The sequence below is a fragment of the Mirounga leonina genome, unplaced genomic scaffold, assembly GCF_011800145.1.
Source record: "Mirounga leonina isolate KUSES-001 unplaced genomic scaffold, KU_Mleo_1.0 Mir_98, whole genome shotgun sequence".
In the NCBI taxonomy this organism is placed as follows: Eukaryota; Metazoa; Chordata; class Mammalia; order Carnivora; family Phocidae; genus Mirounga; species Mirounga leonina.
The window spans coordinates 6,953,209-6,980,444 of record NW_023270921.1 but is presented as its reverse complement, the minus strand read 5'-3'; the positions used below and the strand labels follow the sequence as shown (position 1 = coordinate 6,980,444).

General features: G+C 45.5%; 1 protein-coding gene across 1 annotated transcript in view; it reads left to right on the top strand.

Moving 5' to 3' along the window:
- The window catches only part of LOC118006662 (protocadherin Fat 2-like), a 61,925-nt gene that overhangs the window by 20,761 nt on the left and 13,928 nt on the right, over positions 1-27,236 (top strand). The window contains exons 9-18 of the mRNA XM_034999386.1: positions 1,068-5,126; positions 8,677-8,873; positions 11,242-11,395; positions 13,472-13,705; positions 16,116-16,499; positions 18,537-18,751; positions 19,729-19,866; positions 20,470-20,613; positions 22,916-23,113; positions 26,392-27,202. Of these exons, the coding sequence (XP_034855277.1) occupies positions 1,068-5,126; positions 8,677-8,873; positions 11,242-11,395; positions 13,472-13,705; positions 16,116-16,499; positions 18,537-18,751; positions 19,729-19,866; positions 20,470-20,613; positions 22,916-23,113; positions 26,392-27,202 (6,534 nt within the window). The remainder of the gene's footprint in view (positions 1-1,067; positions 5,127-8,676; positions 8,874-11,241; positions 11,396-13,471; positions 13,706-16,115; positions 16,500-18,536; positions 18,752-19,728; positions 19,867-20,469; positions 20,614-22,915; positions 23,114-26,391; positions 27,203-27,236) is intronic.

Genomic DNA, 27,236 nt, shown 5'->3' with positions numbered 1-27,236 from the left:
ATTTTTTGTGAATCATATAATGTATAACTGTAACTTTCTTTAAAACTTAAATTTGAAATGTTATTATGCATTTATCAAAATAAATATTAAATTTTAATTTTATTAAATTTTAAAAGGCCTACAAAAATAGGCTACCAGATGTGGAAAAAGTACTCCCCCTTGATTCTCATTTGGGCTTCCTGATAAGTCAAGGACAACGCTTTCCCTGGGTACTAGAATCTCTTTAATTCTTCCCTAACACTTGCTACTCTTTGTTTTTACCATAGAAAGAGGATAGGTTTCAGGCTCACATCCTATAACAAGCAATAGATTTTACCCAGATTTTAATAAGATATTTTTTCCCACTGACTTGTTTCTATGGTAATCTCTGATTTATGGCAAGCAATAATGATTTTCTTTTCTAAAGTAGCGATACAAAAGTTGCCTGTTCAAATATTTTAAATTTAAGAAAATGAGTCCATTTAAAGGAAAATATCCATTCAATAATAGTACAAAATAGTAAAGGTAGGGGCTGGGTATTGAAAAAAATTTAAAGGCAATGTGAGAATGCCTGCAATTTAGGAAATCCAGGTGTGGTAGAAAGGGCATTTGATCAGGAGCCTCAAGGTCTGGGTGTTCTATCCACGACCTCCCCACTTAACTCTGTGTCACTCAACTCCCAAGCCGGACAGGAAAGGATCTTCCCACCATAGACTATATTGGGAGCAGACAGGGCAGTGTATTAAAGTCTCTCCTATAAAAGCCACCAGTGAAATAGAGTGGAGTGTATTTTCCTACAAACCATACATTTCCTTCCTTTGCTTTCAAGACCTTCTGCAGCTTTGGTTTGCAGCTTAAGTTGTGACCCCAAAACTGAGTGATCACTGAAGCTGCCATTTATGGAGTACCTACTATGTGCCTCATGTAAGGTATTTTAAAAAGTAGGTATCTTCCCTATAAACTATATCAGGGTAACATGGGATATAGATTTTTGTCCTGTACAAGTTTTGTGTGATAGCCCTTTACTGATCTAGAAAGTATCTCTTGAACATGTGGTAAATTTCAGTTTGTCTTGTCTTTTGTTTCAGGGAACAGTGAGGGTTTCTTCAACATCGATGCCCTGCTAGGCATCATCACTCTGGCCCAGAAACTTGATCAGGCAAATCATGCCCGGTATAGTCTGACAGTCAAGGCAGAAGATCAAGGCTCCCCACAGTGGCATGACCTGGCTACAGTGATCATTAATGTCTACCCCTCAGATAGCAGTGCCCCCATCTTCTCCAAAGCTGAGTACTTTGTAGAGATCCCTGAATCAATCCCTATTGGCTCCCCAATCCTTCTTGTGTCAGCTACAAGTTCCTCAGAAGTTACCTATGAGTTAAGAGAGGGAAACAAGGATGGTGTATTCTCCATGAACTCATATTCTGGCCTCATTTCCACCCAGAAGAAACTGGACCATGAGAAAATTTCATCTTACCAGCTGAAAATCCGAGGCAGCAATATGGCAGGTGCATTTACTGATGTCATGGTTCTTGTTTACATCATTGATGAAAATGACAATCCTCCCATGTTCTTAAAGTCCATTTTTGTGGGCCAAGTTAGTGAAGCAGCTCCATTATACAGCATGATCATGGATGAAAACAACAACCCCCTTGTGATTCGTGCCTCTGACCGTGATGAAGAAGCTAATTCCTTGTTGGTCTATGAAATTTTGGAGCCAGAGGCTTTGAAGTTTTTCAAAATTGATCCCAGCATGGGAACCCTAATCATCATATCAGAGATGGATTATGAGAGCATGCCCTCTTTCCAATTCAGTGTCTATGTTCATGACCAAGGAAACCCTATCTTATTTGCATCCAGGCCTGTCCAGGTCATCATCAACGTCAGGGATGTAAATGACTCTCCTCCCAGGTTCTCAGACCACGTATATGAAGTAGCAGTAGTGAAGCCCATCCATCGGGGTATGGAGCTCCTCATCGTGCAGGCCAGCGATGATGACTCAGAAGTCAATTATAGCATCAAAACTGGCAATGCTGATGAAGCTGTTGCCATCCATCCCATCATGGGTCATATATCTGTGTTGAATCCTGCTTTCCTGGGGGTCTCTCGGGAGCTCACCATCAGGGCTTCTGATGGCCTGTATCAAGACACTGCACTCGTAAAAATTTTTTTGACACAAGCCCTTAACACAAGCTTACAGTTTGATCAGATTATCTATAGGGCAACCGTGAAGGAGAATTTACAAGGTAGAAAGGCACTGGTGATTCTTGGCGCCCAGGGCAATCATTTGAATGACACTCTTTCCTACTTCCTGTTGAATGGCACGGATATGTTTCATATGGTCAAGTCAGCAGGTGTGTTGCAGACAAGAGGTGTGGTGTTTGACAGAGAAGAGCAGGACACTTATGAGGTGGCAGTGGAATTGAGGGACAATCGGACCCCTCAGCGAGTGGCTCAGGCTCTGGTCAGAGTCTCTGTTGAGGATGTCAATGACAATCCCCCTCAATTTAAGCATCTGCCCTACTACACGATTATCCAAGATGGCACAGAGCCTGGGGATGTCCTCTTTCAGGTATCTGCCACTGACCAGGACTTGGGGGTAAATGGTGCTGTCACATATGCATTTGCAGAAGATTACACATATTTTCGAATTGACCCCTATCTTGGGGACATATCACTGAAGAAACCCTTTGATTATCAAGCTTTAAATAAGTATCACCTCAAAGTCATTGCTCAGGATGGAGGAACCCCATCCCTCCAGACTGAGGAAGAGGTACTTGTCACCGTGAGAAATAAATCCAACCCACTGTTTCAGAGTCCTTACTACAAAGTGAGAGTGCCTGAAAATATCACACTGTATACACCAATTCTCCACACCCAGGCCCGAAGTCCAGAGGGACTTCGACTCATTTACAACATTGTGGAGGAAGAGCCCTTGATGCTGTTCACCACTGACTTTAAGACTGGTGTTCTGACAGTAACAGGCCCTTTGGACTATGAATCTAAGACCAAACATGTGTTCACGGTCAGAGCCACAGACACAGCTCTGGGGTCATTTTCTGAAGCCACAGTGGAAGTCCTGGTGGAGGACGTCAATGATAATCCTCCCACTTTCTCTCAATTGGTCTACACTACTTCAGTCTCAGAAGGTTTGCCTGCTCAGACCCCTGTGATCCAACTGTTGGCTTCTGACCAGGATTCAGGGCAGAACCGTGATGTCTCCTATCAGATCATAGAGGATGGCTCAGATATTTCCAAATTCTTCCAGATCAATGGGAGCACAGGGGAGATGTCCACAGTTCAAGAGCTGGATTACGAAACTCAACAACACTTTCATGTGAAGGTCAGGGCCATGGATAGAGGAGACCCCCCACTCACTGGTGAAACCCTTGTGGTTGTTAATGTATCTGACATCAATGATAACCCCCCGGAGTTCAGGCAACCTCAGTACGAAGCCAATGTCAGTGAGCTGGCAACCTGTGGACACCTGGTTCTTAAAGTCCAAGCTCTTGACCCCGACAGCAGGGATGCCTCCCATCTGGAGTACCTGATCCTTTCTGGCAATCAGGACAGGCACTTCTCCATTAACAGCTCATCAGGAATAATTTCTATGTTCAACCTTTGCAAAAAGCACCTGGACTCTTCTTACAATTTGAGGGTAGGTGCTTCTGATGGGGTCTTCCAAGCAATTGTGCCAGTGTATATCAACACTACAAATGCCAACAAGTATAGCCCAGAGTTCCAGCAGCATGTTTATGAGGCAGAATTAGCAGAGAATGCGAAGGTGGGAACGAAGGTGATTGAGTTGCTAGCCATAGACAAAGACAGTGGTCCCTATGGCACTGTAGATTATACCATCATCAATAAACTAGCAGGTGAGAAGTTCTCCATAAACCCCAATGGGCAGATCACCACTCTGCAGAAACTGGATCGGGAAAATTCAACAGAAAGAGTTATTGCTATTAAAGTCATGGCTCAGGATGGAGGAGGACGAGTGGCCTTCTGCACTGTGAAGATCATCCTGACAGATGAAAATGACAACCCTCCACAATTTAAAGCATCTGAGTACACAGTGTCCATTCAATCCAATGTCAGTAAAGATTCCCCAGTTATCCAGGTGTTGGCCTACGATGCAGATGAGGGTCAGAATGCAGATGTCACCTATTCAGTGGACTCAATAAAGGACTTGGATGAAGAGGTCATTGAAGTCAACCCAACTACTGGTGTTGTCAAGGTGAAGGAGAGCTTGTTGGGATTGGAAAATCGGGCCTTTGACTTAAAAATCAAAGCCCAAGATGGGGGCCCTCCTCACTGGAACTCCCTGGTGCTGTTACGACTTCAGGTGGTTCCTAATGAAGTATCCTTGCCCAAATTTTCTGAACCTCTGTATACTTTCTCTGCATCTGAAGATCTTCCAGAAGGGTCTGAAATTGGTTCTGTTAAAGCAGTGGCCGCGCAAGATCCAGTCATCTATAGTCTAGTGCAGGGCACCACACCAGAGAGCAACAAGGATGGTGTCTTCTCCTTGGACCGAAACACAGGAGTTCTAAAGGTGAGAAAGGCCATAGACTATGAGTCCACCAAATGGTACCAGATTGATTTAATGGCACATTGTCCCCATAATGACACTCACTTGGTTTCCTTGGTCTCTGTCAATATCCAAGTGAAGGATGTCAATGACAATAGGCCTATATTTGAGGCTGATCCCTATAAGGCTGTTCTCACTGAGAATATGCCAGTGGGGACCTCAGTCATTCAAGTGACTGCCAATGACCAGGACACTGGCGATGATGGCCAGGTGAGCTACAGGCTGCCAGTGGACCCTGGTAGCAATATCCATGAGCTCTTTGCCATTGACAGTGAGACTGGCTGGATCACCACACTCCAGGAACTTGACTGTGAGACCCACCAGACGTACCGCTTTTATGTGGTGGCCTATGACCATGGAAGGACCATCCAGCTATCTTCTCAGGTTCTGGTTGAAGTCTCCATTACAGATGAGAATGACAATGCTCCCCGATTTGCTTCTGAAGACTACAGAGGATCTGTGGTTGAGAACAGTGAACCTGGTGAACTTGTAGTCACTCTTAAAACCTTGGATGCTGATATCTCTGAGCAGAACAGACAGGTCACCTGCTATATCACAGGTAAGGATAACTGTCTTGGAATGGAGGCACTGGGGTACATTGAAAAAAGTATAGTAAGAGGTGCCCTAAGACATGGATTTAAGTCCTGGCTCTTCTACCTATTATCAATGTGACCTTGGGTATATTAATTAACCTCCCAGGACCTCAGTGCTTCATCTGTAGACTTTGCATGCCTGTTCTCGTTCACCTCACAAGGATGCTGGTAAGATCTAACTTTTTTTTAATTAACATATAATGTATTATTTGTTTCAGGGGTACAGGTCTGTGATTCATCAGTCTTACACAGTTCACAGTGCTCACCATAGTACATACCTTCCTCAATGTCCATCACCCAGCCACCCCATCCCTCCCACCCCCCTCCACTCCAGCAACCCTCAGTTTGTTTCCCAAGATTAAGAGTCTCTTATGATTTCTCTCCCCCTCTGGTTTCGTCTTGTTCCACTTTTTCCTCTCTTCCCCTACAATCCTCTGCCTTGTTTCTCAAATTCCACACATCAGTGAGATCATATGATAATTGTCTTTCTCTGATTGACTTATTTTGCTTAGCATAATACCCTCTAGTTCCATCCACATTGTTGTAAATGGCAAGATTTCATTTTTTGATGGCTGCATAATATTCCATCGTGTATAGCTATATACCACATCTTCTTTATCCATTCATCTATTGATGGACATCTAGGCTCTTTCCATAGTTTGGCTATTGTGGACATTGCTGCTATAAACATTGGGGTGCTCGTGCCCCTTCGGATCACTACATTTGTATCTTTGGGGTAAATACCCAGTAGTGCAATTGCTGGGTCATAGGGTAGCTCTATTTTCAACTTTCTGAGGAACCTCCATACTGTTTTCCAGAGTGGCTGTACCAGCTTGCATTCCCACCAACAGTGTAGGAGGGTTTCCGTTTCTCCACATCCTCGCCAACATCTGTCATTTCCTGACTTGTTAATTTCAGCCATTCTGACTGGTGTGAGGTGGTATCTCACTGAGGTTTTGGTTTGGATTTCCCTGATGCCGAGTGATGTTGAGCACTTTTTCATGTGTGTGTTGGCCATTTGGATGTCTTCTTTGGAGAAATGTCTGTTCATGTCTTCTGCCCATTTCTTGATTGGATTAGTTGTTCTTTGGGTGTTGAGTTTGGTAAGTTGTTTATAGATTTTGGATACTAGCCCTTTATCTGATATGTCATTTGCAAATATATTCTCCCATTCTGTCAGTTGTCTTTTGGTTTTGTTAACTGTTTCCTTTGCTGTGCAAAAGCTTTTTATCTTGACAAAGTCCCAATAGTTCATTTTTGCCCTTGCTTCCCTTGCCTTTGGCAGTGTTTCTAGGAAGAAGTTGCTGCAGCTGAGGACAAAGAGGTTGCTGCCTTTGTTCTCCTCAAGGATTTTGATGGATTCCTGTCTCACATTTAGGGTCTTTCATCCATTTTGAGTCTATTTTTGTGTGTGGTGTAAGGAAATGGCCCAGTTTCATTCTTCTGCATGGGTTGTCCAATTTTCCCAACACTATTTGTTGAAGAGACTGTCTTTTTTCCATTGGACATTCTTTCCTGTTTTGTTGAAGATTAGTTGACCATAGAGTTGAGGGTCCATTTCTCGGCTCTCTATTCTGTTCCATTGATCTATGTGTCTGTTTTTGTGCAAGTACCATACTGTCTTGATGATTACAGTTTTGTAATAGAGCTTGAAGTCCGGAATTGTGATGCCATCAGCTTTGCTTTTCTTTTTCAACATTCTTCTGGCTATTTGGGGTATTTTCTTGTTCCATACAAATTTTAGGGTTATTTGTTCCATTTCTGTGAAAAAGTTGATGGGATTTTTATTTTATTTTATTATGTTATGTTAGTTACCATACATTACATCCTTAATTTTTTATAGTGTTCCATGATTCATTGTTTGAGTATAACACCCAATGCTCCATTCAATACGCGCCCTCCTTAATACCCGACACCAGGCTAACCCATCCCCCCACCCCCTCCCCTCTAAAACCCTCAGTTTGTTTCTCAGAATAAAGTTGATGGTATTTTGATAGGGATTGCATTAAATGTGTAGATTGCTCTAGGTAGCATAGACATTTTCACAATATTTGTTCTTCCAATCCATGAGCATGGAACGTTTTTCCATTTCTTTGTGTCTTCTTCAATTTCTTTCATGAGTATTCTGTAGTTTTCTGAGTACAGATTTTTTGCCTCTTTGGTTAGATTGGTAAGATTTAACTTAAAAAAATTTCTTGAGAGCCTCCTATAAATTGGAAAGTGTTTTGCAGAGAGGATTTCTTATTTCTTTAGGTGGAGTAGACAGAATAGAAGGGAGATACTGTAACTGCTCTCAGTTAGCTTCTAGAGGATGGAGAAGATGTCAATAATGGTGTGATCCCTGAAAACTCTGTCAGATGATTGTCCTTGTGGAGTGTATTCTGCCTAGAGCAAGTTGTGGATACTAGAAATGTTCCTTAAGTCAATCACAGGACTTAAGTGTCAGAGTGAAAACACTTCCATAGGTATGATTCCAGCTCAATCCCCTCATTTCACACACAGGAAAACCAAAGCACAGATAGGGACAGAAACTCAACCAAGGTCACACTCCAAGCTTGAGTGAGGTCTGGGATTAAAACCACACCCTATGAGCTATTTTCCCCAATGGATACCTATTGCAAACCTAAATTATCCCAACCCCTGTCCAGTGGCTGAACCAGCTAGCCAGTGGCCAAAAAGAGTTTCTTTACTTCTCAATGTCCCTTTCTCCCTCTCCTGGGTTCCATGTCATCCCATCCCCATAAATATGGCTCCTTCTGCTGTCACAGCTCTCTGACAGGAAGTTAATGAATCCGAAGTTCCAACCAAGAATCATAGACTCCTATAGAAACATCCTGGATCAGAGCCGTTCAAAATATGGAAACTTAGGGAAATAGAATCTTATCATCTTATAATAACAGACTCTGAAAAACACAGTCTTAACATCTCTGAGTAATAGAATAAATGTCAATAGACCATGAATTCCTGGAATAGTTGAGTCTTGGAACTCTGGAATCTTGGAATCTCATAAATCCACCTCCTCTATCAGTGACTGGTGTCAAGGAAAGATGACTCAGAAGCAAACTTAGTGATCCATGGGAACCTCCACTTATCCTCATTTGTAAAGTAAAACCTCAGAGAGCTTAGTGTTGTTGATCACTTCCCACTCTCCTACTGTTGAACAGATACTAGATACCAGAAGGTTCTTGTACAAAATTGAAATATGCTTCCTTTTAACTTCCCCCAGTGCTTTCCAAAGCACACAAAAAAATAAGAAACCTGCCCCTCAACTACATATTTTAGAGTGGTGCTTCTCACAGTGATAATTCCACTTAATAAGAGGCCTTTGAAGTCAGAAAAACCTTCAAAACACCAAACAACTGACTCAATATAGAACTGTGGGTCACTAGTTAAGGAAGGAAATGTTTGTCTTTCCTAGCAATCCTAAAAAAAGGGTCATCTGGGCAGCCACCTTAGGCACATAGCCTGGTTCATTCCTATTCCTTGACTTCTAGAAGCTTTGTTCCATTTTTTTAGAGGGAGATCCCTTGGGCCAGTTTGGCATCAGCCAAGCTGGAGATGAGTGGAGGATTTTCTCGAGGAAGACCCTGGACCGTGAGCACATGGCCAAGTACTTGCTCAGAATCACAGCTTCCGATGGCAAGTTCCAGGCTTCAGTCCTTGTAGAGATCTTCGTCCTGGACATCAATGATAACAGCCCACAGTGCTCACAGGTGAGAGCCTCGTGAGGGTGAGGTGGCATTGGAGGCAAAGAAGGCTAAGAGGAAGGAGGAAGACTCAGGGGACGATCTCTGAGGCTGGGCATCACTGATCAGCCCTTGCTTCTCCCCAGCTAGCCTCAGACTAGTGCCCTCGGCAGGGTGCGTTCTAGGTAATTCCTCCCCTCCACCACCGGCATAGGGATATCACCAAACTCTTTCGAACCCTTGGTCCATATTTCTCCCCCTACACTCCCTTCAAAAGTCTACTTCTCTGCAAAATATATCCAGAAGTAAAGTAACTTCTTCATTCTCCTAACAGTCTGCTGTGCCCAGTGGGAAAACCCCTCCACCACTCAGCTTGGCCTCATTATCAAATACATCCAAAGAGTACTGCCCCCAGAGACACCTTGCACTGCCTCCATGCCTATATTATGCATATCCCCACATCTACATGGGTGATACAGACCACCACAGATGCCCTCCTTGAGGTTATATGTATACACAAACATGCAGACAGGGCAGTTACATTTTTGTTGAGGACTTCATTTAATTCAACCCTACATTTCCTGTGAAAACAAATGTTGAATGGTGGTGGTGGTGGTGGGTGTGTGTGCATGCTTGTGTGCATGTGTGTGTGTGTTGGGGAAGGAACTGTGTTCTTAGAGGACATAAATGAACAATCATTGTCCTATAGCTTTGTGTTTAAACGTATTTTTTTTAAATACAGTAAATAATTTTTAACTTTGGGAGATTTGCATTACCTCAAAGTTTTCAGATAAAGTTAAACTATTACTATTTTACTTTTATAACATTTTAAATTACAATAATTCAAATTTGCATTAAAAAATCCAGCCATTCAGTATATATACATAAATGCAAACTTACACATACTCACCCATATATACATACACAAAGGATCATCTACAACTCTATATATACATGCAAATACTTATACATATATACACACAGATACAGAAGCATATACCTACATACCCACAACATTCATCCATCTGTATACCCATCCATACATGGAAATATATGTATATAACTCACACAAACATACTTATATGTGCATTTGCGTATATACACTTCACTTATTTGCATACATACATGCAACCCAGACATTGTAACACAAAAAAATACATATATTCCATCACCTTTTCTTCCTCTGTCTTTTACACTCCAACCACATAAAATCATAGTAGAAACAGAGAACCTATGTTATCAGGAGGCATGGAGAATGCCTTTGCAGGATCCAAGATGACGACCTTCTGGATGGTCTCAGAAGGGCAGCCCTTTTGGGGAGGATGGTGGCCACACTTTCTTCCTCTTCCCCCTTAGCCATCCTTACAACCAGCCTGCATCCTCCCCCTGCTGGAAGAGGCCAGGATCAAGCCCACCTTGGCCTTCCCAGGGGTGGTCAACCACATCACTAGAGCCAAGGAGAAGAAGCCTGGGGAGTCCATTTCTACACATCCCACCCAGGCCCAAAGCCTTTATCCAGAGCACATACAGGGGTTCATGCTCACCCACATCCTGCAGTGGGGGAAACCAGTTTGTTTGGAGCCTGTACCCAGAGACAGCAGCTATAGGAACACTGGGCTTCCAAGGAGTTCCAGCCTCTCCCTTGTGCCATGTCCCCTACTATGAAGGTACCTGTAGTGGAGGGAGGGTAGGACAGGCCCTGTGGGCCATGAGGGTCCCGACCTGACTCAAACAGCCAAGGCTCTGTCTTGGGGTGTGGCAGGGGGGTGAGCGTGACAGCATGGCCTCACCACAGAGACCAAGATGCCTGGCCTGGGCTGAGTGGCTTGACCTGACACCTTCCAGAATGCCTCATATCAGGCCCATCTCATCATCCAGAAGCTCAAAAGGCCCCTGTGGAGTAGGTGGTAGTAGGTCCTTCTAGCTCTGAGTGTGGGTTTTCAATGGTGGAACTTCTCTCTCATTCTGTCTTTTCTGACTAGTCCTCTCGTCATCCTGCTCCTTTTTTTTTTTTTAACTTTATTTATTTATTTGACAGAGAGATACAACGAAGAGGGAACACAAGCAGGGGGAGTGGGAGAGGGAGAAGCAGGCTTCCCGCTGAGCAGGGAGCCTGATGTGGGGCTCGATCCCAGGACCCTGGGATCATGACCTGAGCCAAAGGCAGATGCTTAACGACTGAGCCACCCAGGCGCCTCCTGCTCCTTGTTTTTAATCCCAATTTCCTTGCATGTTTAAATTCTTCTCTTTGTTCTATTCCTGCCCTGTTTCTCTTTCCCTCTCCCCATCTTGCTCTCTGATCTCTCTGTTTCTGTCTCCCTCTCTGTCACTCTGCCTCGCTCTTGATCTAGGTGTATCTCCCACAATCTCCCTCTTCTTTGTCTTCTGTTTCCAGCTTCTCTATACTGGCAAAGTCAGTGAAGATATATCTCCAGGACACTTCATTCTGAAAGTTTCTGCAACAGACTTGGATTCTGATACCAATGCTCAGATCACATATTCTCTGCATGGTCCTGGGGCAGATGAATTTAAGCTGGATCCTCATACAGGTGGGTTTCCTGAGCTTCAAGATCAAGCCGAGAACTTAATGAATACCAGTGCCCAATACCATGTTAGGTTCCTTGGAGAAGAAACAGGAATTCACCTACCCATCCATCCATTCACTCAGCAAACATATTGGTACCATGTGCCAAGGATTGCACTAGATGGTGGGGACATAATCAACAGACAGATAAGATCTGGGTCTTATGGGAAAGGTAGTCATTGAATCAGTGGTTTGAAATGTGTTGAGTTAAGAAAAAATGCAGGATGAAGAGGAGGTTCGATAGGAGCAGGGAGGGAGGCTTAGGAGCAGAGTTAAGGGAGTAGTAGGGATGGACGCTCAAGGCAGAAGGAGAATTTATACAAGGACTTTGCTTTAGGAAAGAGCGCATACATCTGAGGTCCTGATGGAAGGCCAGAAACTGGTGCACAGAGGGGAGGAGAGAGGCCAAAGGGTGGGGGTAGGGGGTGCAAACCCCTCCTTTAGAGCCACTAGAGGATTTAGGCAGGTGAGCTTCATGGTCAAGGACATGATCTCAACATGCATATGTTGCAGACCTCAATGTATTATTGTAAAAATCCCAAGAGATGAAGTATATAGAAGTCTAGCCCAGGTCTGGTACATAATAAGAGTTCAGTAGATGTGGTTGCCATTGTCATTATTATTAGAGGACAAAGCAAGAGGTGGAAGCAGAGAGCCCTGCAGGGTAGACCACCAATGCCTGGGAGAGGTTGGGCTGTGAGAGTCTGATGGAGAAGACAGGGTGAGGTCTGCTTTCTTTGGAAGAGCAACCCCACAGTGGGATCCCTGTCCTGCTGCTATAGGGAGGGCGTGGGGACAGGCAGCACAGAAGGCCCAGGTCACAGAGAGCCAGCTGCTGACACTTGACTAGGAACCAGTAGCTCAAAGGATGGCTTGGAGATTCCTGAGCAGGGAGGTGGCAGGTGAGAATGGTGTCCCAGGAAGCTGTCTGGATAGATAGGAGACAACAGTGTCCTTTCTCATTCCAGCATGGACATGCTGAGTCACCCCAGGTAGGTTACCTAATCTCTCTCTGCTGCTGTTTATTCAGCTGCAGGATGATTGGTGAGGTCTTAAAAAAGAAAACTGGGTGGTTTTTCTCAATATGGAAAGAATACATGCTCATTGTACAAAAATTCAAACACTGCAGGCATGTATTATGCAGAAATTAGAAAGTCTATATGATAACCAGCCCCTCCTCAAAGATAAGCACTCTAGAATATTATTTTGTGACTTACTTTTTTTTCACATAGCAACACCTTGGAGGTTATAACAAGTCATTACATAAAGCTCTATCATAATTCCTTCTGGGTTGCACAGTATTTTACTGTATGGCTAAATCATGATGTATTCAACCAGTCCCTTTTAGAAAGACATACAGGGTATTTTCAGTATGCTGCTATTATAAACAATGCTGGAGAGAATATCTTTATATATACATTTTTATCCTTGGGTTGATTATTCTGTAGGATATATTCCTAGATGTGTAATCATGGACCAAAGGATAAATACAGTTTATGTGTTGTTAGAAATTGCCTCCTTGCCCTTTAAAAATGTTGTGCCTGGGCGCCTGGGTGGCTCAGTTAGTTAAGCAACTGCCTTCGGCTCAGGTCATGATCCTGGAGTCCCTGGATCGAGTCCCGCATCGGGCTCCCTGTTCGGCAGGGAGTCTGCTTCTCCCTCTGACCATAACCCCTCTCATGTGCTCTCTCTCATTCTCTCTCTCTCTCAAATAAATAAATAAAATCTTTAAAAAAAAATAAAAAATAAAATAAAATAAAAAATAAAAATGTTGTGCCTCTTTGTAGCTTGTTGGTGAGGATCTTAAATCGATGATGGGGGGGTGGAGTGCATTTGGAGAATTAGAGAGGTAGGCAGGGGTGGGACTGAACTTCTTTCCTAACTGTATGTAGCTAGGACTGACCCCTTTTCTTTAACCCCTTTTTGTCACAAAGTGACAAACCCCTGTGTGCCTGTGGTTGTCTCGCATAGATACCTAGAATGCAAGTGCTGGAGTAATGTCCCCCAGGGAAACCTCACCTGCTGTCGTTTCTCCGGCCAGGGGAGCTGACCACCCTTACAGCCCTGGACCGCGAGAAGAAGGATACGTATAGCCTTGTTGCCAAGGCGACGGATGGAGGTGGGCAATCGTGCCAGGCAGACGTGATCCTCCATGTGGAGGACGTGAATGACAACGCCCCCCATTTCTTCCCCAGCCACTGTGCTGTGGCTGTCTTCGACAACACCACAGTTAAGACCCCCGTGGCTGTGGTGTTGGCTCGGGATCCTGACCAAGGTGAGGAGGAGAAGGCTTGGAGGCCATTTGCTCACAGGGTCACCTGGGGTGAGGGTTTGGCTCTGGGACGTAGCAAGGACTCTGTCTCCTTGCTGAGTGTATGAACACTCACAAGAGGAAAATGTTTGCCCACAAACCACATACCTAAGTGCTAGGTGACAAAAGATTTGGGCAATGTTTTGAGGCCGGTACAGGGCCTTTCAGCCTCATTGATTCTCACTGGCTGTCAGGCCTGGAGCCCTTTCAATTCTGCCATTTACCCTCAAGGACACTTAAAATACAAACATCTAATCTGAAATACGCCAGTCGGAACTATTCAACTCCAATTAATTTGTCACAAGAAAGGAATTTTTGGCACAAACTCTATTAAGCCTATTAAATTCCTTGATTCATTTTCTAGACAACAAAGTGGAATCACTTTCAGTATTTTACATTTGAATTTTAATGACATTATTTGCACTAGAGTTAATTCCTTTTCTTTAGAATTGACAAGGCAAATCAGATTCATGCACGAGTATTTGTTCCATATTGTACCAATTATAACTTCTGCCACCATGAAGCATTTTGTGTGTGCATATATATGTGTATATATATTTTTATATATACAGTACATATGTCCAATTTTCTTGAGTTTTTGCTTGGCATTGAAGGAGATGGGAGATTTTTGGAGGGATGTAGGGGTTCTAGAGAGGGCAAATAGAGCAGAGGCATCTAACAGCTACAAGGCCCTGTAGTGCTCACTAGCTCGTAATTGCACACTCCGAGGGACAGGAAGCTCCCTACTTCCTAGGCAACTACTCACCTACCTTCCATGGTACCCCCCTACTTCCTAGCAGCTCCCTACCGACCTTCTGTGGTACCTCAGATAATTATCAGGTGCTACGTATTTTGAGCTGGCACCCACCGGTCCTTGTCCGGCCTCCTGTAGTCACACACATCTCCTAGACTTCTGCCCATGACAGCCCTTCCAAGGTGGGCAGGTGGTGATTATCTGCTCCAGCCCCAGGCTTTCCTTTCTGGGTGAAGGAGACCTAGTTTCTTCCATTACCTGCTTCTGCTCACACCCTCTTTCTAGGACACATCCTGTGGCTCTTGTACCAGTTTACCATTAACCCTTCAAAACTGTTATAATTCTAATCCAAATATTCCACTCAGATATTCCAAATGTGGCCTGACCAGAAGCTCCCTCTCTCTAGAAAAATTATGGTCTCTCCAGAAAAATGTATATATGGGGGAAGTGCATGGTATGTGTATTTAATTTATGTAAATTCCCCTATTCTAATAGGCAGTTCCTGCCACCATTCCACCAAAAGGGTGTGTGTCCCCATGTGTATGTAAGATGTGATTCCACCAAAAGGGTGTATGTCCCATGTGTATGTGAGATGTGATTCCCTCAGGCTCAGAGCCCGCACTCCTCCCACTGGGTGAGGATCTCACGGCTGAGCATTCGGTACTGGTGTTCTTCATACACAGAGACCACTAATGCTTCATCTAGTTACACAACCAAAGAACGTAATAGAATCTGAGTCAAAGGTGAAGAAACACTGTGTGTTTTGATTTGCTAAGAACTTTCCATGGGTATGTGTGTTTCCTTAACTTTTTTTTTTTTTAAGATTTTATTTATTTGACAGAGAGAGACACAGCAAGAGCGGGAACACAAGCAGGGGGAGTGGGAGAGGGAGAAGCAGGCTTCCCGCGGAGCAGGGAGCCAGACACGGGGCTCGATCCCAGGACCCTGGGATCATGACCTGAGCCGAAGGCAGACACTTAACGACTGAGCCACCCAGGCGCCCCTCCTTAACTTTTTATTTTGACATAATTATAGGCTCATAGGAAGTTGCATAAATAGTACTGAGAGACCCCTGCACTCTTCCCCCAGCTTTCCCCAATGGTGGCATTTTAGTTGTCGCAGGAAATTGGTACTGGGACATTACTGGTAACTCGACTATAAGCCGTGTTCAGATTTCACCAGTTTTTATATGCACTCATTTGAATGTGTGCATGTGAGCGCATGGCTTTGTGTGTATAGTTCTATTCAATCTTATCCCACAGAGTGTCGTGTAACCACCACCACCATCAAGATATAGAATTGTTCTATCACAACCAAGGAACTCGCTATAGATGGTTTTGACCTTGCACAATTTTCACTTTATGAGCTGGCCTTGGAATCTAATCCCCACAGAAACATTTTCAGATAATTTTATAGGTTTGCAGATGCCCTACCCCCAGGAACCTTTCTGTGAGGCCTTGAACCCCCTGGTGAAGAATCTCCCACTGAGAGATTCTCACTCTTAACGCAGCCTGAGCATGTTAGCCTTTATGGGGACCCTCCATCCCAGGCCCTCCTGTGGCTAGATGGGGCCAGAAGAGGGTCTCTCAATATGAACCATACCCTTGGTCTCCCCAACAGGTGCCAACGCCCAGGTGGTTTACTCTCTGATGGACTCTGCCGAAGGCCATTTCTCCATTGAGGCCACCACAGGTGTGATTCGGCTGGAGAAGCCACTACGGGTCAGGCCACAGGAAGCACTGGAGCTCACTGTCCGTGCCTCTGACCTGGGAACCCCGATACCACTGTCCACTCTGGGCACAGTCACTGTCTCAGTGGTAGGCCTCGATGACTATCTGCCTGTGTTCCTGAACACTGAGCATAGTGTGCAGGTGCCCGAGGATGCCCAGCTTGGCACAGAGGTGCTGCGGCTGTCCACCCTTACTCGCCCCACTGCCGAGAAGACCGGCTACCGCGTGGTCAGCGGAAACGAGCAGGGGAGGTTCCGCCTGGATGCCCACACAGGTGAGCCAGTGCCTGAGGCAACCCCACCCCCTACATGCACCTGCACACACTGGGTCTTGGGGAACAGTGACTTCTTCACACATGGGGGGGGGTGCCCCCTGCAGACCTTCCCAGGACAAAACTCCTTTGGTTTTTCTCCACTCTGCATCTCTCCAGGTCCCAAATCCCTCTTCCACCCTGGGGCCGGCTCCTGTGGGGACCCCCTTTATTCCTCCACATCCCCACCCAGGATGCTTGGCAACCCACTCTCCTTCCACAGTTTGTAGCTGTTGTAGATGTCCCAGCTCAGGCCCAGCCCCTGGAGGCTGAGGCCACTCTCTGTCCTTGGCTGACAAAGCACTTGCTGGAATCTGGGGCATAAGCTTCCCAGGGCAGGGCTACCTGCTTCCCTCCTACAGCCCTTCCCAAATATCCCAGCACCCCTGACTTTCCCCTTATTCTCATGAAGAGAACTAGGAAACAGTCTCTTCTTTCCTCCTAGCCACAGAAGAGTCTAAGTCAGACTCACAGAACCCCGTGGAAGGGCCTCAGAGGCTGCCCAGGTCAGATTCCTCCCCACAGCACCCCTGCAATGGTACTGTCAACCTCCCAGAGCAGCTGTCTTATCATTAAGCAGTACTTTTAAATGGTTGTACTATGGAGACTTTAAACCTAAAAAATAGAGAGAACAGTGTAATGAACCCCACGTTCCCATCACCCAGCTTCAGGAACTGTCAACGTGTGCCCGTCTGATTTCACATTTGCCCTTCACCACCACCCCCATTCACACATAATTGCATTTGATTGATAGGCAGTATTTTAAGTCTCTTTAAATCTCTAACATTTTCTTCCCCCTCTCTATTTCCCCCACCATCTAACTAATGAAACTTGGGTCATGTGTCAGGCAGAACTTTTTCTATTTTGGATTGAATACTGGCTGTATCTTTTTGATGTCATATGTCTCTTTAGCCCCTATATTTCTTATAAATGACATTTGGATTAACGATCTTGATCAGGTTCAAGCTTAATTTTGTGGCAACAGTGCTTCATAGATGATGCTGGGCTGTACTTGTCACTATGTCGGGAGGCATAAAACTGATAGGTTTTTTCTGAGGTTAAGATTGACAATGGGCTTGCGTGTTGTCAGCCTGACCCATCCATTATAGAGTCCTTCGTCAGCTGTCCTTCTAATGCTTTTAGCAACCTTAGATGATTATTTCCTAGATACATTATTTCATTAGGGGCAGCAAAATGGTGATCTTCTGATTTTATCATTCCTCATTCATTTACTAACTGGAATTCTTTCATAAAGAAGAGTTTTCTACCATTAAATATTTGGTTATCCAGGAACAGCATGATAAGTCCTTATTCTTTTCCAATTTTCAGAAAAATAAATCTATGCCCTAGTAGTTCATTGAACAATTTGGGGTATTATAAAACTCTTTATAATCTAAGTTTTCTCATTTACTAGCTGGATGAACTTGGGCAGGTCATTTACCTGTTGAGAGTATCAGTTGACTCACCTAGAAAATGGGAACCACAGTTGTTCCTACTCTACAGAATTATTGATCTACATGAGAAAGATTTAATATTACAGACTTAAGTGAGATTTCAATGAAATATTATAGAAATAAGTGAGGGAAACATTGCTGTTGAGAATAACAACAAGAAAAATGAGAGGAGATGGAGGGGGAGGGGAGGGGAAGGTAATGGCGAAATAGAAAACAAAGAGGGTGATATAAGAGACGAAGGAGGAGATGATGGAGATGAAGGAGATGACAGAGAGGAAGGAGATGGTGGAGGAGATGACAGAGTAGATGATGGATGAGAGGAAGGAGGAGATGACGGACGAGATGAAGGAGGAGATGGAGGACATGGTAGAGATGGTGGAGGAGAAAATGGAAGAGATTATGGAGGAGACAGAGGAGATGATGGAGGAGATCTGTCTCTCCCAACCCTGTTGAGCTGCCTCTCCTGGGGTCTGGCTCAAGACCCCTCAGCTCTCTGCCTTTGCAGTCCCAAATGCTTCATTGTTCTCATCATCTCTTGTTTCCTCAGGGATCCTGTATGTCAACAAGAGCCTGGACTTTGAGACAAGCCCCAAGTTCTTCCTATCCATAGAATGCAGCCGGAAAGGCTCTTCCTCCCTCAGTGACATGATCACAATCGTGGTCAACATCACTGATGTCAATGAACACCGACCCAGATTCCCCCAGGATCTGTACAGCACAAGGGTCTTAGAGAATGCCATTGTGGGTGACGTCGTGCTCACAGTAAGGACCTGCAACTTTGCTCTTCAGGGGGCATGGACTTGGGTGGGCTTTTATCCCCCACTCTGTCAGATGTCTACAAGCATGGGTTAGTTTATCAATTTATACACTATAGACTTAACTCTGACTTGCAGCCACTTGGCCAAACTGTTTCTCATGACAGAGGGTCTCAGAGCTATGTTTGATAAGGTCTAGATCAGGTACTGATAGAACGGGACATAGGAGAGACCCCAGAGGACCACCAGAGGCTCCAAGGTCTGGGAACGGCCTGGAATATTAGTGTGTGTATAGGAGGAGGGGCACCAAATAACACCTCTTTGCATTTAAACACGCAATTGCTCCCTGCTACATAGAGTGAAACCAAACTCTGTATGCCCATATTCAAGGTTCTCTATGATGCCTCTTTATTCGGCCTTCTGGTCTTAATCTGCTTCCACTCTCAGACATGCATCCTATGCTCCAACCACACAGGAAAATGTGCCTTTCCCTAAACAGTCTCTGCACATTCACACATTCTGGGCTCTTGCTTGGAATGCTGGCTCTATTCCCAGAAGCCCTCCTTATCCTTCTGAGACTCAGGGATGCTTTGCTAATCTCCCCAGGTAGAATTTATCATTGTATTCTCTGTGCTCTCATAAAGCTGATCATACTTTGCCCCAAATTAGAATTACCCATAAAATTAGACATTAAACTTCCTGTGGGCATCTTCATTTTGGCACATCCCTCACCTCCTGGCTCAGGACCTAGTACCCTGTCAGTGTGAGTGAATGAGTAAATGAATGAATCATGGCATGCTGAAATCTATACTAGGATATAAAATGAAAAGATTCCTTTCATAGGGATGACTGTGGTCCAGGGACTGCCAGCCCAATGGCAGTCATTGGAATGGGGACATATCTGTCCCCTTACACTCCCAGGGGCCAATGTTCCTTTCTGGTCCCTCTTGCCCTCCATTCACAACTACCCTCCCATTGCTGCAGGTGTCAGCGACTGATGAAGATGGACCTGCAAATAGTGCCATTACCTACAGCCTGGTAGGAGGGAACCAGCTCGGGCACTTCGCTGTCCACCCCAAGAAGGGGGAGCTACAAGTGGCCAAGGCCCTGGATTGGGAACAGGTGAGTCATGTGGGAGGAGCCCAATCTGAGCTTATCAGAGCAGAGATATGGCCCCGATGCAGGTCCAGAGGATGAACTGTGGTCAACACCCCATGCTGACTTCTCCAGACTTGTCCTCAGCATCCCACACTTGTTTTCTCTGTGTGGTCTCTATGACCTGTGAGGCCAGAGGCAGGAGAGGGACTAAGTGACCCTTAACCTTCACTGGAGGAGGTCGGGCTAGCTTCTTACTATTGACCAGGAATCATTAGATCATTATAATAAATTATCATTTATTGAGCGCCTGCTCTGTGCCAGGAACTTTGCTAAGTGCTTTATTACATTGTGCCATTTGGTCCTTAAAATAACCCTAGGGGGTGGGTCCTGATATCCTCACGGATGTTTAGTCACCTTCCCAAGTTCGCACAGCTGGTAAGTGGTGGAATTGGAAATCAAACCTATTTCTTCCTGACTCCAAAACCTGGACCCTAAAATAGCATGGGTGGGTAGTGGAGGTGGGCATAGGGAGTGTCTCCATCTTATTTTTCTGAAAACATTAGTGATGAGTCATGGGGCAGAACTGAGGGGTCTTGTTGCTAACTCTCCACTGGCATCTTGCTACAGACTTCTAGCTATTCCCTGAGGCTCCGAGCCACAGACAGCGGGCGGCCCCCACTGCATGAGGACACAGACATTGCTATCCAAGTGGTTGATGTCAATGATAACCCACCGAGATTCTTCCAGCTCAACTACAGCACCTCTGTCCAGGTACACTTGAGCTTCCAAAGACATCCTGAAGCCTTCCTCCCTTCGTTTCCCTCCTAGTGGAGGGTGCTCATCACTGGTATCAGTCTACCAAAACAGTGGCTGTGACCTTGCCACTGATATCCCTAATGGCAACACAGCCTGCTAAAGGGGACTATGAATTATGGAATTAAAAATAATCAGGCACTGTGCTAGGCATTTCCACATCCAGTACCTCATTTGGGACTCACATAGCTGCATGAAGCAGGTAGTACAGTAGTCCCCCCTTATCCATGGTTTTGCTTTCTGTGGTTTCAGTCAGGCTGACCCCTAGTCAACCACAGTCCAGAAGGTGATGATCCCTCTCTGACGTATCATCAGAAGGTCCATAGTAGCCTAATGTACATCACACATTCTGTGTGCCTATGTCGTTCATCTCACTTCATCTCATCACATGGGCATCTTACTATCCTCACATCATCACAAGAAGAATGGGGGAGTACAGATATTTTTAGAGAGGGAGACCACACTCACATAACTTTTATTATAGTATATTGTTATGATTTTCTATTTTGGCATTAGTTATTGCTGTTAATCTCTTACTGTGCCTAATTGATAAATTAAAGTTTATCATAGAGATGTATGTATAGCATCCATGCTTTCAGGCATCCACTAGGGGTCTTAGAACATATCCCTGTGGATAAGGAGGCCTACTCCGCCCACTTTACAGATTTTTTAAATGTAGGTGCAGAAATGTACCCTAGCTAGAATGTGGCAAATTTGGGATTTAAACCCAGATGATTTTCCAGATCCCCAAACTATTTCCACCATACCAGTGGTTTACAAATGGGATCTGGAGAGGGCCTAGGGATTCAATGGGAATTATGACCATAAGAGGTGAGGGAGGTAAGGAAGAGGATAGGAAGGCAGAATCCTGGGTCCTGCTATGTATCAGACAGAGTCTCTCCACTTTTATTTGTTTGTATATTATTAGTTAGGATGTTTTGACTGCCAATAACAGATTATCTGACTAAAATGTCATTAAATAATAAGGGCTTATTTTTTCATATAACAAAAGGTGTGATGGTGGGAAGTTCTATTCCAGAACTGGTTATTTCAGCAGAAAAACAGTATCACAGCTTTGGGCTAGCTTCTTTGAAATTCCCTCACCTTCTTTGTCATGGTTACAAAATGGCTGCTGCAGCTCCAACATCACATCCTTGTCTAACCATCTTCAAAGACAAACAGAAAAGGATTTCCCCCCACCCCAGGCTCTGTTTTTATCAAAGAAAGTTTCTCAGAACCCTCACCTGGTTGACTTCTCCAGTGATCAGAATCAGATTACACGATCACCATTACACCAAAAACTGGCACAGGGAATCAGATTTTATAACTGACTTAGACCAATCACAGTCCATCTCTCTCCTTTTTTTTTTTTATTTTTTGAGAAGGAGAGGGAGAGAGCATGAGTGGGGAGGGGCAGAGGAAGAGAGAATCTTAAGCAGGCTCCATGCCCAGTGAGCAGAGCCTGACACAGGGCTCAATCTCACAACCCTGAGATCATGACCTGAGCTGAAATCAAGAGTTGGACACTTAACCAACTTGAACCTCCCAGGTGTCCCAGTCCATCTTCTCTTAATAAGGGCATATCTTTTGTGAGGATATTGCCACCCCACAAAAGTCAGGTTTTGTAAGAAAGGAAGGAAGGAATGCCTGTTGGATAGGCAACCATTAATTTCTGTCCATAAGATTCTGTTTGTAGATAGGATTTTGTTGCAAAAAAGATACAAATACTGAATCCCTATGTTATAGAACAGAGACTGGAATTATACCCAGGGAATCAATTTTTCTTAGTTGCATGCTTACTCATTTTTAAATTTTCTCATTGAGTTGGGTGTTCCATCCAAGGATGGGTGTTCCATCCTTCTAAGCAGGAAACCATTTATAGGTGTTCAGTTGACCCTATGAATCACAAAACTTCCACATGGATCCCAAGCACTAACTAAGTTATGTACATGAATTATATCAGCTATGTGACCTTGGTCAAGTCACCTTCTATAGGATAAAGGGACTCTAAGGACCCTTCCTGCCTTAATGGGCTTTGTTTCTAAGATTTAGCTCTGCCCTCAGGAAGCTCCTGGTCTAGACTGGCGAAGCTAACAACTAATTCACAGGCTCACAGAATAAATGAATGATAGCTCGAAGTCCAGACATGGCCTGAGAGCAGCCAGAGTGCTGAGGACTCATCCCAGATGAGGGGATCCAGAAAGATGCAAAAGGAAGGACTGGAACTCATTTTGCTCTTTCCTGGTACTCTCTATCTCAGGAAAACTCACCCATTGGTAGCAAAGTCCTGCAGCTGATCCTGAGTGACCTGGACTCCCCAGAGAATGGTCCACCCTACTCATTCCGAATCACCAAGGGGAATGACGGCTCTGCCTTCCAAGTGACCCCTGATGGATGGCTAGTGACTGCTGTGGGCCTGAGCAGAAGAGTTCAGGAATGGTATCAGCTTCAGATCAAGGTGAGAGCTGTGTTGGGCCACTGGTGGTGACCATGGGGTCAAAATAGTGCAAAAGCACTATAGTGTTTCTATTATTAGGAGAAAATGTACAGAGCTCTTACCAGGTGCTGGGCACTGGGTTAAGTGCTTCACATGCATTATTGCATTAAACCCTCACAACAGGCTTTAGGGTGGGTGCAGTTCGCACCCCCACTTTACAGAGGTGGTAACTGAAGCACAGAACTGAGTGACTGGGTTAAAGTAATACTACCAATAAGTTGCAGAGGTGGGTTGCCTCAGACCAAATAATCTGACCCTGGAGGCTAACCTCTGAATTCCTGCATAGTGTCCGGGCAGAACAACAAACACCCTCACCCTGGCTCTAACTGCTTGAGTTTGGCCAGGACAGCTCTCTGAACCTCATAGAACTGGTGTGGAGTCCAAACTGGAGAAGATATACATGTTTAGGGGGTCATGGTGGTATTGCAAAGGGTAGAGTAAGAATAGCCGAAGGGAAGTGGTCAAGATGGTAAACATTTCTTCTTCATTTCATTCCCTCAAAATCCCTTTCCTAAATCTCAAGTCCTAGTGGACCCTGTTATTCTGTAAACTTCTTCTGAGCTCAGGATGATATATCCATCCATTCATCCAGCCAGCCAGTCAGTGATTTGCTGTCTTTCAACAAATATTGAGCAGCCATCCTGTGTCATGCCCTATTCTCACTGCTAGTAATACAGCAGGGGGAAAGAAGGGGATGATCCCTGTCTCTGTGGGCTTTTGATTCTAGTCATGGAGATACACCATAAACAAATGAAGAAAGAAAGTGCCTTATGAAAGGCACAGAGGAGACATATTCGGAGGGTGGCTCCCCTCGTGAGGAAGGGACATTTGAGCTGGGACCTGAGAGGAGCCAGCCGTGTGAAAAATGGGCAGGAGAGTGTCATAGGCAGGAACAAGATAAGCCAATTCTTGACTTGGGAAAGAGCTTGAAGTGGCCTGAGATGGGGACAATGTGGTCAGCACAGTGATCCTAATGGGAATAAAGCTGAAGAGATGGGTTGGGTGGATCATGGAGGCCTCATAGCTTGGGTGACCATACTACCTGAGGTCCAAACTGATGCACCTGAGAGGGAGAGAAGCACTAAAAATAGTTAATTGGTGACCACTGAGTCACAACAGGATCAATTAGTGAAAATCAAGACTGATCTGGGCAAACCAGGAAGTACAGCCATCCTAATTATAAGCCTTGGTAATACTTTTAGTATTACTTCCAATCCCAGTGGGAGAGAGTGGTGTGGAAACCTTGAGCAGATAACAAAGATGCAAGAAGTGGATAGACTAGGGACAAACTCTGCATGGAAATAAACAGGAGTTGGTGATAGACTGGATATGGGGAGAGAGAGAAGAATCAGGGGTGATTCCCAGGTTCCAGACTCTAGTGAAGTGGCTAGTGTGGCCATTGCTGAGGCTGGGAAGATGGTGTGTGGCCATTGCTGAGGCTGGAAAGATGGTGAGATGGGGGAAGGACAGGTTTATGGGGGTAAAATGAGCGCTCCGTTTTGCACATGTCACCTTTTAGGTGCCCATGAGACATCGACATGAAGGTGTCCAGTAGGTAGTTGGGAATGGAAGTCTGCAGCTCAGAGGACAGGTGTGGGCTAACATAGAGGGTTCTCAGAGAGAAGGGCATGGACACGATTGCCTAGGAAACGATGAACTCTGTCTCCTGACCCAGACAATGGCTCAATAACTATCATCTCTTGCATGTGTCCTGTATTTCCCCTTTTGTTCACTGGGAGGCACTAAAGGCCAGCAAAGAAAGGGGCCATGGACACAGGTAGGAGGACAGATTCTGCTCTGGCCTTACCTCCCATATGATCTTGGGTGAGTTACTTGACCTCTTTGAGCCTAAGTGATAGCTTTTGTAAAATGGGAGACTTTGTGGTGTCTATCTCCTAAGAAATGTTAAGGTTACAGTTAGGGTTGATAGGATATCTCATATCATGCATCAGAAGCATTAGAAGTGACCAGCATACAGTCTGCACTCAGTTGATGCCAGCTGTATGTTAGACTTAGCAGTAGTATTAATTATTGCTGTTGCTATTGATATCCCACCTGTGTTATGCACAAATCCCAGCACTAGGTATAATTTCACAACTTGTTCGCCCACTCAAAGCACTGGAACACACGTGAACAAGATACTACTGTAGGGAAAGTTGTGGAGGCCCCTGGTGACAGCTGGGAAAGTGAACAAGTCACTGAAGGAAACTTAGTCCTTGCTAATCTGGACAGAAAGTTGCAGGGACGCTTGGCAAAATATGAAAGGAAAAGGCATTTTTTATTTACATTCTTTTCCTTGCTTAACTGAGGTCATAGCATGGCCTTGTTAAAACCTTCAGTGGCTTTTCACGGCTCTGACATAAAACCCGACCTTGGGCTCCTCAGCCCATCAGTGACAGGGTGGCCTCCCTTGCGCCCCTTTCTGGTCCTCAGCCCTGCCCACTCGCTCAAGCAGCCGTGGCCCTTCTGCCCCATTGAGCTCATCACATTCTTTCTACTCTGGGGCTGGTCACTTGCTGTTCCCTTTGTCACCTCCTCTCCTTACCTCTTCTCATCCCTTAGGACTCAGTTCAAGGGTCACCTCTTCCTCAAGTGTCACGACTTCCCTCCCACCTGATTTGAGTTAGGACCCTTTCACTCTTCAGATTTCTGTCCCATGCTCCATTTATCTCCTTCACAGCACTTTATCCATGTCTGACATTCTCTTGTTTATTTGGTAACGTATTGACGGTCTCTTTTCTCCCGATCACAACAGAGGGCCTGGCCTGTAGAAAGCACTCAGTAAGTACTTGTTGGCTGACCTGAGGATGCAATGCCCACCCTGACCCCAATCACATAGTAAAGGGGGATCCCAAAGAGAACCTCCTTCGGCTGACAGGGGCCACGAAGGATGCACACTGGAATCATGAAGAGACATTTGATGACTCACTTAAGGAAAGAGACAGAATGAGGGACGTTGGAGAGGAAGGAGGCATGAGTGCGAGTGGCTTGAGAGACAGGAAGAGGCTCAGAGAGCTGTCAGATGAGGAAACGGAGTTAAGTTTTACTGGGAGGTATGGGATATAACTCCCTCCACAAGACTTTTGGTGCTTTGGAGTTATTGTCCTCTTTTTCGATTGTGACGACATGCTGAGCCTGGCCTCAAGCAGAGAGACATTGTTGCCCCAGGAGGCCCAGACTTGTTCGGGCCACAGACAGCTGCAGTCCTGGGGTAATAGCAGTGCTTGTTTTACCCACAGGTGTCAGACAGTGGCATCCCTCCCCTCTCGTCTTCGACATCTGTCAGAGTCCATGTCACGGAGCAGAGCCACTACCCACCCTCCGCCCTCCCACTGGAGATCTTCATCACCATCGGGGAGGAGGAGTTCCAGGGTGGCATGGTGGGCAAAATCCATGCCACAGACCGAGACCCACAGGACATGCTGACCTATAGCCTGGCAGGAGAGGACACCCTGGCCAGGCACTTCTCAGTGGGCGCCCCCGATGGCAAGATTATCGCCGCCCAGGGCCTGCCTCGTGGCCGCTATGCATTCAACGTCACAGTCAGTGACGGGACCTTCGCCGCCACTGCTGGGGTCCACGTGCATGTGTGGCAAGTGGGGCGAGAGGCTCTGCAGCAGGCCATGTGGATGGGCTTCCACCAGCTCACCCCAGAGGAGCTGGTGAGCGACCACTGGAGGAACCTACAGAGGTTCCTCAGCAACAAACTGGACATCAAACGAGCTAACATCCACCTGGCCAGCCTTCAGCCTGCAGAGGCCACAGCTGGGGTGGATGTGCTCCTGGTCTTTGAGGGGCATTCTGGAACTTTCTACAAGCTCCAGGAGCTGGCATCTGTCATCACTCGCTCAGCCAAAGAGATGGAGCACTCAGTGGGAATTCAGATGAGGTCAGCCATGCCCGTGGTGCCCTGCCAGGGCCCAAGCTGCCAGGGTCAAATGTGCCAAGAGACAGTGCACCTGGACCCCAGGGTGGGGCCCACGTACAGCACAGCGAGGCTCAGCATCCTGACCCCACGGCACCGCCTGGAGAGGAGCTGCTCCTGCAATGGTGAGGAATGGGCTTCCCCAAGACAATCAGCACT